Genomic DNA, 12697 nt, shown 5'->3' on the forward strand with positions numbered 1-12697 from the left:
ACATCCCCAGGTCCTTTTCAGCCAGGCAGCTCTCCAGCCACTCCTCCCCAAGCCTGTAGCGTTGCATGGTGTTGTTGTGACCCAAGTGCAGGACCCGGCATTTGGCCTTATTAAATCTCATACAGTTGACCTCTGCCCATCGATCCAGCCTGTCCAGATCCCTCTGCAGAGCCCTCCTACCCTCCAGCAGATCAACACTCCCACCCAACTTGGTGTCATCTGCAAACTTACTGAGGGAGCACTTGATCCCCTCATCCAGGTCATTGATGAAGATATTGAATGAGACCAGCCCCAGAACCGAGCCCTGGGGAACACCGCTTGTGACCAGCTGCCAACTGGGTTTAGCTTCATTCACCACGACTCTCTGGGCTCGGCCATCCAGCCAGTTCTTTACCCAGTGAAGAGTAAACCCGTCTAAGCCACGAGCCACCAGTTTCTCCAGGAGAATGCTGTGGGAGACGCTGTCAAAGGCTTTACTAAAGTTCAGACAAAAAACATCCACAGCCTCTCTCTCATCCACACATAACTAGAAACTAGATGCAGATAACTAGCATTTATTATGCTTTAAAGACTGTTCAAAACTGAAATTCATGTGCTAATATTGTGAAAAGTTTGTCCTACATTGACATACAAAACCAAAATATCAGTTTTTCATATATATTTGTCACTTAACATTCTGACCAAATAAAAACAGTCCTGAGCAAAGTATTTGGGAACATATTTCTTTTCAACTTTGTTCAACATAGTCTTCCTTTACTCAAGGTCTCCTTAGGATTTGTAGCAACTGTATTTTAAAGTCTTCCTGTCACCATTCTTTTGCAGTCTTGGGTTGAATGCTGTTTCCTGAGATTCATTTTGCTCCTCTGGCATTTGTGACTGACACTTTTTAGACCTTGAGATTAAATGTGACCCGTCATGCAGTGAGTTTGGCCTGCACAGGAAACTAGTATTATGTGATAACCTGAACTGCAGCTCCCAGGAATATTGTAGAAGAAAGAGAGAGCCTGGTTAGTGTGAAACTACCCCAAAAGAAACAATTCTACTTGAAAAATATTCCAGTGTAACTGATATCAACCCAAAAGGAGTTTCTTAGTTTCCCCTCCCCCTCCAGTGAACAACAAAAAAATTCAGGGAAAACTCTAACTTCTTTCCTAAAAAGAAATACAGTGTTTTTTATAGAAACTCAGAGAAGTAGTCCAAGGCAGGAGTCCAATTTACACTGCAGTCACTTCTATATCACTCCTGGGTTCACCATCTTTATTCATTTTGTATTCACCTGGTTGTAAAGCAATTTTATTCTCAGTGGGTTTTAAACACTTTGACGCTAACGTTGGAGGATAATGAGAGTTTCTGAACTGCCTAAAAGCAGTTAAAGGATCAGTATACGTACTCAGTGTTCACAAAGCTGGAAGATTTTCATAATCATATCTAGTGGAAGAAAAAGGTCTTTTTGCTTCATGTCTTTCCTCCAACAACCCAGAACAAAAGCAAGGACATTTCTCAGCAAAACAGCCACCTACCAGCAAGGGATTGAAATGTTTATCCACCTCTCTGTGGGCTGAAGTGTGCTTTTCCGTTCTTGTTATGTTAACCCCTAGCACCAAATGTTAGTCTTGCCTGCCTTGTGTATGACGTGAGCAGGCACAGGGGAGTTACAAAAAAAAAAAAAAAAAAAAAAAAAGTTTTTGGCTCTTCACAGGAAAACAACAAAGATAGACCATTTGTGCATACTTTCAGATGCTGTCCTGTGATAACTAAATGTTTTCTGGCTGTGCTGTCTCAGTCATATCCATCCACAATACCAGGTCCAGTATTTAATCTGTGTTTGTAAAGTTGTGGATATTTTGTTTGAATCTTAGATACGGCATGCCCAGGAGGCAAGGTCAGAAGAATCATTGTACAGGCCAGAAAACCCCAACTGCACTTCACTAGACGTTATAAGCAAAAATATTCAGGATCAGATTCCCTACATCATTTGCACTGTGCTACACCAGAAGACAATCGTCAAAGGGTGTTAATGTTCTCATGTAAGCTGGGTGGAAATCTATTAATCAAAATACAATTTTTTCAGTAAATATATAAATATAATGTAAATATTGCAGTAACATGTTATTGTCATTTAAGTTTTCCAATTTTTTAGCTTGAAATAGTCACTGAACATTTTTTGAATATCTAATCCACTGTTTTTACTGATAACTTGTTTGTTAAATGGACTTTGAGAACTTTTCAAGTACAAATGTTTCAATACCAAAATTATCTTTTAAGTAGAGATTTCACTGTTTTTTCATCAGACTTCAACATACATTTTCTTCAGTTAAAATGTTAATAAAGTAGTTTTAGTGTTTCTTTTTCCCACAGAAACAAAACTGTTGTACATTTTTGTTAAAATAGATCTCATCTGAGATCTTGGAAACTTTCAATACCAGCACCAACCGTTCATAATAATCTGGGACCAGTGGCAAAGGATTATGTTTTCATGTCAGAGCTAGACTCTGGGTGCATTTCTGAGTATAGAGGATGACTATTCAATTGTAGCTTTTAAAACTGGCCTGAGTAGGTGGTAGTGTGAAATAATTGCAAAAGGGATCGTGCCTCAGGCCATTGTAGAAGCAGTGAAGTCACGTCTTATCACCTTCCTCTGCCTGTTGACATGATTTTGTACCCTTTGTGCACAAAGTGTTATCTTTGTTCCTCTAAATTCCTCTCCCTGCATTTATTCTTGTGCTTTTCAGTACTATTTACTTTTCCAACTAGCTATTCCATTCCCTTGTCTTCTTGTTTGCCTCCCACTTCCTACACACTACTGCTGTACTTCACTTTTTTCACAAAAACCCAGAATCAGTCTTATGAAAGGGTAAGTGATGTGTTAAGCACCTGATTGGGACCACAACATGTGTGTTATACACACAGTCCCATGTGTGCAGAGCACAAGGAGGTGAAATTGTCTATAAATAGGGGTCAATGATAGCAGACTGCACACTGAACAGCAGTTGCAATGATAGACCAGCACTTTAGAAAGAAGTCACTGTAGATCATACAGTACTGGCATATCCAACTCACCTCTGTTGAGAGAGGAAAAAGAGTCATGAACTGAAAAGCAACAAGGAGATTTTAGGCCAAAGCACCAATTAAGTGCAAGCAGAAATTCATAAGCACGGAGTGCACCATACAGACACCTTAAAAACACAGACCGTACAAGCCCACCAGGCACCTGGGCAATGAGGACATCTCTGTTGGCATGCAACTTCTTAAAAAATTCATACTTAAATGTAAACTCCCATCTTTGAATGATTTTTATATCTTCCTTTCACAGAGACAGCATGACTATCCTCTCTTTTCCTGCCCCACACATCAATCTCTGCATCCCACACAGCCATACACAAGACTGTGATACAAGCATTAATTGCTAACCAAGCTCCACAACAGTAGGGGATATTTTGACAGCACAAGCCATTTATGTGTGAGCAGGGACATGCCTACTGCCTTTTAATAAGTAACCCAAGGATAATTCCATGGAAGTTTTGAATGTTCTTCATTTTATTAAGCTGATTCAAAATACCATCCCTGGGAAAAACACAGTGAAGCATGGAAATTGCCTTAAAGAACTTGAGACAGGACTGCAACAGAAATGACATGTGGCATTTCTCTAAGTGCGGAGTAAGGCATGTTGCATGGTTATTTTTTTCCAACTGAAACAATTACAACTTGCTGTAGGTATCACATCACAGGACGAAAGCCTCTGTGTGTGGGTAGGACTTAGAACTGCATTGCATGCTAGGAAACATGTTGGTTCTAGCTGGGCATTTTTAGGAAGATTTTCTGAAATTTATTTGCTTGCACAATCAGAACTCATGTCTGTTACCTTTTTAGATACTGTACAACATCCATTCATCTCTTGACATATTTTGAAAAACAGAAGTCTTGCATGGAAGAAAGGAGGAAGTTGCAAAAAATAAGGGAAAATGCAGGGAAGGTATCAAGATACGATGAAGAAAGTGAGCTAATCACTGAAGATGTGGAATTTGGTATGGACAAATTTAAACATATGATTATTTGTTTAACATTCAGGGTCTGGCCCAGTATAGCTATGCTTCCATAAAGAAATCAAGGATTCCTAGAGTTTTGCTTTATTTGGGATTGATGTGAGCCAAAATATTTGTCTTTATCAGCTGCATTTTGACTGCAACACTGACTAATGCCTTGCTGCAAGCATAATCTGTAATTTCGGAAGAACTAGCCATGCAAAAAGTTTTATTTGCTCTCAGGACAAAAATTTCATCTCATTCACTTCATAACATTTAGGCAGAGATCATGATAATTAAGGGAAAGACAAGATGCATACTTAGATATAAATAGTATCATGAAAACTGTTCTTAATACCTTTAGACTGCAGCTACTTATACACATTTCAAGCCGTTACACAACATAATGACGTCTTGCTTTATATTAAAAGCAAAGCCTGCAGGGATAGAGCCTGTCTTCAACAAACACTGCTGGCTACTGAGAGAAGCCATCCGTACTGGGGAATTACCTTCAGATGGAACTTCTCAGCAAGGAGGAAAAGCATTGAATTAAACACTAAAGCAAAGACTAAAATTAAACACAACATGTGTATTAGAGGGAACATGCATGCAATAGACTTGTAACAGTCGTAAAGTCCCATAAAGTTTCCTATTGTTACTTGTGTGACCAAGCTTGCATGACTCATGCATTAGGTTTTGCCAGTCATGGACAATTGTGTGACCATGCCCATCTTGCTGTAATAAACACTCTCTGTTGTCCTCTGCTCAACACATGGTTTCTTCATTTTCCTTCCTTGCAGGGCATTAACCTCAGTTGCTATTCTGGTCCTCGTGGTGCTTGATAAAGAAATGGCTCAACTACAGAACTGGAATGAGACACATGACAGACAACAAAACATGTGAGTAGGGACCTTTTATACAATCACAGGCACGGTCAAACATGGGTGGTATTTGGGAAGAGAGATTTGCCATGACCATGTAGCAGAACAGTACTTGGCATGAGCTGCCTTAGAGGGTAGAAGGAAGTACTATTCAGAGTTAGTTTTAAATTAAGTACTTAACTTGAACTTAACTTCAGGCATGGACAGCCTGAAGCACAATCAGTCTCAACTGTCAGTAGTACCATTCAATCGAAAGAATATGCTGTATTTTTCCATGCAGCCTCTTTTTTTCCCCCTCCTCCTATGATGAGAGATGGGGTCAAAAGCCTAGCAATGCCATGTTATAAAGTCTTCAGACTGAAATGAAATTATAATTTTAAAATCCTCTATGCCTTTTCCTCTTTCATTCTTCACCCTGATTGCTTACAGCATGAAATTTTCCTTCTCTCCTTCCAATTAAACGTGGGGAAGGATATAACCTGGGGGAAAATTGTTCGTCCATTTACTTGGTTAAGAGAGACACATGGCAATGGAAAAAAGGGATTCTTTTCCTTTGAATTGAGATAAAAAAGTCTCTGAGCATGCAAATAACTCTGCTGCCTGTTCGCACAGCTCCTAATGAGTGGTCTTGACTGTAAAGCATAGTGCATCCTTGATCGGCCATCCTCATAGGTGCCTCTTACACTGCATACAGACCACCAGCAGATACCTTGCCTGAGCTCAGCACTGCATGATGATGCCAGGTTCTGGTTCTTGGAGCCCCACCTTTCCCAGGGAACAATCTGTGGCTGTGCTGGAAGCTGTCCTTACAAGTTTGCTATCCATATAGAAAATGATTCTGGGCTTAAGAGCAGGCTCTGGACTTGCATAGTACCATTTAAGCCCATGCCACTTGCTCAGTCAGGACTCTTGCAATAGTGCATCTCAGAGAAATCACTTTGGGGTCCTGCTCCTACAACGCACGGAAGAACCTGTTGAAGTCACTGCTTACATGTAATAGCAATAAACTATGCATTCCTGGGCACTGAGGCCAATGGGCAAGGAGCATCCCACGTCCATGCTAACGACCTGCCTACAAGAGGGTAGGGGCATGCAGACTGCCTGCTGGGGATGGGCTCTGGAATGGTCCAGCTGCCAGACCTGCCTGGCAGCTGCTGGGGAGACCATTGTTTGAAACAATCCCAGTTCAATCTGGGGACTTCCTAACAGTTCACTAGCGCACATAATCACAGTAAGCTTAAACTTGTTATAGGCAGATACGCTAAATGTTTTGTCTGTAGACATTTAAGGAGTATTTAGGCAGATAGATGAGCATACTGCTTAAGTTTGGAAAATATCCTGTTTTTTAAAAAAGGACCAGGATTGACAGAGAGCATAGTTTGTCCCAGAACTGTTTAAATCCCCCTGCCTGTACATCTGCATTAGCTCAAATGGGACTTTCAGTTTTAGGCTGCCTGAAAGTCGATCCATGCCGTATTTGCTGCTCTCCCCCTCCTCCAGCAGATGTGATTTCACACTAAGCTTTTAGAGAATTAAAATGTAGAAGCTCAGCCAAATGGACATCAGCATCCATCAGATAAAAAATTTGAATTTAAATTACTTTAATTTAAATAAAAGTGACTTGTAAGATCAGAACACACAAATATTAACTACAGGATATACAAGCCACGGCTGAGAAAAATCCCACTGGCTTCAAAAGCTGACTTCTGTTATTAAACACACCTCGTCAGCTGTACTTTGAATCAAGACTTTTTCTGTTCTAGCAAACATCTAATCTCAGAATGAAAAGAAGAACCACAACTGAAATAGTTTAAGAAAAATGTCATTGCTCAATTATATTTATACCATTACACCGACTTTTATTGCCGCTTGCAAGTGAGTGAGCAAGGCTGGGGAGCATTTCTTTTCACAGCGTTTTACTGTTTTACCTTCCTTGCTTTGCTTTGCTTTGCTTTCTTTTCTATTTCTTCCAGCAGGGGAAACTAACAAATGAGAATAACACTTATTTTTGACACTAGGATTAGGAATATAAACACAAAAGTCAAGACACATTTTCCTGCGGCTGGACTATTATCAGATGTATTGCGTGGAACTGTGCCTCTCATTTCAGTGATGGGGTACCTGCTTGAATTTAACAGACACAGTTGATGCCATGTTGGCAAAGCACCAATGCTCTGAGGCCCTTCACTTTGGAACTGCTTTACTTAATTGCAGATTTTTTTTTTTTTTTGAAAAAATATTTTTGTCTTCTCCTTTTCCTTCATTCTCTTTCAACTTGCTTCAGATATTATAGTTGCACTGGACCTCACAGATACAGAAACTTCAGCTGAGGAGAAAAAAAACAGTACTGAGGTTTACCTCCCTGCTGGGGAAATTTTATTGTGTACTAGTCTTTTAGTAAGCAGCTCTGTCATGTGTATCAGTCAATTCCCCTAGTGATAAAGTCCCCTAAGTGTCCCAAACCAAGGCATATGGATATCTAAAAGAAAATTCCTGAAGCATTTCACTGGGGAGTTTTCTTCAAAAGCTAGGTCAGAGCACAGAGTACATGATGTTCCAGAAAATAAATGTTTTCAAAGATGATGTAAGTCAGTCATGGGAAAGATGACTACCTAGACCTTCCCTTGCCCCAGTGTGGGATCAATTACCGCCTTGTGGGTCCTGGCACATTTCTTTACCCAGCTGGTGAGGACCTTCAATGAGGCAGATGTTACAGCAGCCCCAGGCAACCAGTTCTGGAGGTTGGGCTCTCCAATTTTTCCTTATGTCTAACTTGAACCTGTCTTGCTGCAACTTATCAATTCGTGTCCCAGAGCTGGTCTTTTCTATGCAGAATCTTTTTATGAGCCTGAAGTATTCAATCATAACACCTTGCAAGTTCTCTCCTCTTTGGTAAGCAATTCTGATTTTTCATTTTTCATCATGTTTTAAACTATATCACACACTTAATCATTACTTCTGTCATTTTCCAGGTCTTCTCTGACTTGAGCTTGGTCAGAAATGGATCCTATATCCCAGCTGATGACTTACCAGAGTACTTGCAGGGTAGGCAACTCTTCATATGTCCCAGTGTGGAATTTATCTTCCATGCAGAAGAATGGTGCTGTGATTCCAAATATCTACTTCCTCATCTAGGATCATTAAAAACTGAAGGTACCTCTTCCCAGTTTCAGTGTAAGTACTGGAACCAAACTTCTTCATGTAGCTTTAATTTGACTTTTTTCCGTAGCATTTAAGTAAGTAAGAAATGGCTTTTTTACTGATAGTCATGAGAGTTCTCTTCAACTAATTTGGTAATCATAACAAATGAGTAGCAGCTAAAAGTATGCCTATTGTTACAAGGAAGATTTTTTTTGTTTCCCAAAATGGTGCCTATCATCAACTTACCTTGTTCTGCTGCAAAAATTCTTAATTAGTCCTGCAATAAAGACTGTCCCTGGGAAAAATAGATGCCATGAGAAAAAGGTAAATACTACATAAATCCAAAATATATACTAAACTGGTAAGTAACATAACATGTCAGTATAGTAGAGAGATTTGTAATGACCCATAACTCTATTGCCAAAACGTAGGTATATATTGGCAAGTGTGAGTCCTTACTTTTATATTACTTAATATATAGCTTTATTTTGATATGGGAGAACAGATCCCACATTTCATTAAACAGGGAAACTTTGAAATTAAAAATATTTGTAAAATTCTTAAAATTTTTGACAGACTACTGCTATGTTGTGTGTGTAAAATATTTCACACAAGAAAGTGCTTAGTAGTTGTACTTACCAGGCACAAAATAGTCTGTTACTTATTATTTTATTTAATACTATAATTATAATCCCATTTAATCTCACTTTGCTAATTCTCAGTCAAGGAAACAGGTTTGCAGATGAACTACATAAAAGCTAACTCTGTAAAGTGTATTATTTTTAGGAATAACTCTGAAGAACAATGACTTTCAGGGTGTGGCCCTAATTCATGGTTATTGCCCTGCATTTTTTCCATCCTGCCTTTTGGAATGTCTAGAGCTCTGGGTACATGTTTTTCACTGTGTCATCTTTGATCTACCATGTTAATTGTTATGAGCTGTTGTAATTATTTTAAGAAATTATCAGATTATTTTTTAATGAAAGAGGAAAAACTGCAGAAGACAACTTTCGAAGAGTTGTGTATCGTAACCAATTTTCACCTCATTTGTGAATCTCTCTTAGAATTTCTTTTTAATACTTCTAATTTCTCTAGCCTGGGTGCAAGAGTGCAAGGAAAACTCAAATGTGAGCATACATGATGGCTCAAGTTCAGCACTAATGCGAGTGTATGGAAGGTCAATGCCAACGAAGTTTCAGCAATTCTTTCAGCTCTGAAATGGTACCATTTGTATTCCTAAATTAATATTTAATTAATGTTTAAATAAATAATTTCTAAAATAACCTATTCTTTCCCAACAACCATTTTTACCAACTAAAGCAAACCATACTTGGATTAATTTTTACTTTTAACAAAACATTTACAACACATGCCAAGGAAAGATCGTTTCTAGAGATATTGTCAGACCTTTTATTAAATTCTGGAAACTTGGACAAAAGTGATTTTGACATTTCAAAAGTAAACAGCATCCTGAATTGAAGTCCTTAGCCAAAATGTTCAGAGCTAGTCTTCTGCTTCCACTTCTTCTTCTTTGTCTTTACTTCAAAACTATCATCTCTCAAATGGAAGACCATATGACTGAAACATATTTCCATCACAGGTAAGTGTCTTTGTCGATGTATATCAAAACCACCACGGGAATAGCACAAACTTGCTGAAGCTCATGTGGTGTCCCTACAGACATTCCCCCTTTCAGTACCTGTTTGGGACTTCAACCACAAAGTGGTGCTGTTGCAAAAGCTAACAGTTAATGGGGAAAACCAACTCCCTGCTTTTATAATGACCCAAGGCATGCATTAAACCCAATAAAATTTTCATACATTTACATACTCACATGCATATATTCTCTATAAATATTAAATTGTTTAACATCAAAGGCAATTATAGTGGTATCTGTTAATACATGGAGAAAAATGCTGGTCTTCAAAGTATATAAAATGTTACATATTTTGAAGTTTGATCAAGGGCCTAATTAATCAGACCAATGTCTAGTAATTATTCCAATTAAAATCCCCAGAACTTAAAGATGATTTTCTACAGCATGCTTTGAGCAATATTTCAAATTCTTCAAGACAGAGCGGAGACTTGTTCAAAGTAACTTTTTTTGCCATGTCAGAACCTCCGATCCAAAAGCTACATGTAAAATAAGATGACCATTTGAGGGCTTTATTGTTTCTCATCAAAAACTCAGACACATATTTAAAGTGTAAAAAAAATCACTTGTACTAAGGGTTAGCATTAAAAAAACCCACACATCCAGAATAACAAACAAAGATGTACAAATATCTAGAAAAAAGCAGTTTCAGAACAACAGGAGGAAAGATCGGAAAACTGCAAGGACCAAACATGTCTCCATTTTCTATAGCTGCGAAAACATCTTGTCTACAATGCTTTTTACAGCACACACATATTTGGCAAGATTAAGGTGTCACATATCAAATTACAAGGCGTCTGATTGCCCACAGACCCAGACACAAGTACAGGGCAAAACCCTTCAGCTTCTGCAAACTGCCTGGCTCTGGTAGATTTGCCTCCCGTCAGAGGTAGGCAGCCCCTCGCCTAGGACATTTGCGTGTAGCCTGCTTGTTTTCCTTCTTTTTTGCTGGGCTAGCTGCAAATGCGAAGTTCCCGGGCTAGGGCTGCCTTTAGATGCTTAACCCTTTGCCTACCTCTCGGGGACCATTCACCAGCCACAGGAAAATTTTCTATTCCTAGCACTGTTTGTCTACTTCAGGAGATTAAAAGCTGAGTCATATTCTAGGCATTTCTCAGATCTGACTACAGTGCTGGGGCTAGAGGGGACAGGATTTAATTCTGATTGCCTCCTTTTAGCTAAAAAAGCTCTAAAACTGCATTCAGGCAAATGGGGAAGACAAAAGGGCTCTAGAGTTATTCAAGGTTTGAGTGTTTTTTTGATTGGCAGAACAGCAAGTTTTAGTAGAGGATTCTTAGGAGGCAACGGTGGAAGATGACTCTTCCCTTCTCCATCTGGGAAGTTAGAGGAAATAAGCAGCTCAGGCAGAATTTATGAGACACATACAATTTGTAGAATTCAGAGTTCCCTAAATAGGACTATTTTATGGTTGAAAAAAGTCAAGTAAATGACAACCACAATAAACAACACCGACCATATTTCAATCCACAGTGGAAAATATTTCAATAAAACTGTGACAACTATCTAGGTAGAATACAATGTCTTAAAGGAGGTGGTACAATGCTTTGACAGCATGAGAGGTCTAATCGTCCTTACACAAGGAGGGGAAAGAGGAAAAATTACTTGGTTAAATAACAAAAGAAAAACTTCAAGAGCTAGTAAAGGAAGTATACTTTGAGGAAACAATCTGGTGACTCTTAAGATTTGAGGTGTTGTATCATATCTTACGTGACCACGTTCATATGATTATGACTTGCTCAATTATGCTTGAATCAAATAGAAAAGAAAGATGACTTAAGCATGTAAATTTAGAGGGAGACTTAGAGGCATGCAGCTAAATTTATCAGCCATCTCTGTGAGCGATCACTCTAAATAAAAAGTTTGGAAACCAGTCGCTGCTGGTTGCTGATGAACTTTCCATGTTTTTGGCACTCACCATCCTTTACTTAATGGACTAATCTGCAAATCAAAACAGGAGGAGTATCTGGGCACAAGTCTATCCTGAGGTCTGTTCTTAACAGTGTATATTTCTCCCAACACTTATTTTTTGTGTCATGGGGGGTGACTTGGTTGACAGAAAGGCTGACCAAAGAAATAAATTTGCCTAAGATTTGGAAGTAATGAAAAAAAAGAAAAGCGAAGGCAGAGGGAGAGAGCAGAGGCTTATGGCATTCTGGTTCTGTGTCTGTATTTCACCTGTTTTACATGTCCTATAATGACTTCTGAATATGGGTAAGAATAGCAACACATGCTGGCAGTTTGACCAAAGGGTGTGCGTGTGTATATGTGTGAGTGTGCATGTGGGAGACAGAGGGAGTTTGGGGGGGTGGGGGAGAGAGAGAGGGGAGTGGATGGACCATTAGAGTGCAAACACAGAGACATTCCTGCAATAAAATACATGTCTTCTGAGAATCGCAGTCCGGAAGAGATGGTTATGATTTAACAAAAGAATTCTCTAAAATGTTCCCCGGTGCTAATACTGTTCTTAATAATATGAAAAGATTTTGCCAGGAAGAGGAATAAAACCATCAATCGGATTAAAAAAAGAAAATAGGCACATGATGGTTTTTTTAGAGCACACAGGGGAAAAAATGACCTTTACAACGGTTTTGTCATTTTCAAAAAAATGCCTCATTCTCTGAAATTCCCCAACCAGGCAAGGTTATTATAAATGGTAGGTAGGGAGAGCAGAGCGTGGCAATAAAGGGGTTAATGTGCAGAGCACAGAGCCATCTGGCTGAGCTGGTTTGTTATAATCGAGCAGATTATGTTCACGGGACTCAGAGTTTAAGGCTCCTCTCCCATAGAGCAACTCTGCACAACCCAAGCAGACCAACTTTGGGACTTTGAATGAACATATTTACATCCACCTTTCTCTTCATGTCGACTTTTCTGGAAACATTCACACGGATGCCATGGTTACTCCTACCACGGTAAGGGAAATTTGACGTTTTCTAATAGGGTCCTAAGAGGGCGGGGAGGGGAGGGGGGGGAGAGGG

At 39.2% G+C, this 12697-nt stretch overlaps 1 protein-coding gene across 1 annotated transcript in view; it reads left to right on the top strand.

Annotated features, from left to right (window-relative positions):
* Window positions 1-12510: 12510 nt before the first annotated feature.
* Window positions 12511-12697, top strand: part of NTF3 (neurotrophin 3) — a 54823-nt gene continuing 54636 nt past the window's right edge. The window contains exon 1 of the mRNA XM_010297201.1: window positions 12511-12631. Within this exon, the coding sequence (XP_010295503.1) occupies window positions 12614-12631 (18 nt within the window). The 5' untranslated portion in view covers window positions 12511-12613. The remainder of the gene's footprint in view (window positions 12632-12697) is intronic.

The sequence above is a fragment of the Phaethon lepturus genome, unplaced genomic scaffold (genome assembly GCF_000687285.1).
Source record: "Phaethon lepturus isolate BGI_N335 unplaced genomic scaffold, ASM68728v1 scaffold5401, whole genome shotgun sequence".
NCBI classification, from domain to species: domain Eukaryota; kingdom Metazoa; phylum Chordata; class Aves; order Phaethontiformes; family Phaethontidae; genus Phaethon; species Phaethon lepturus.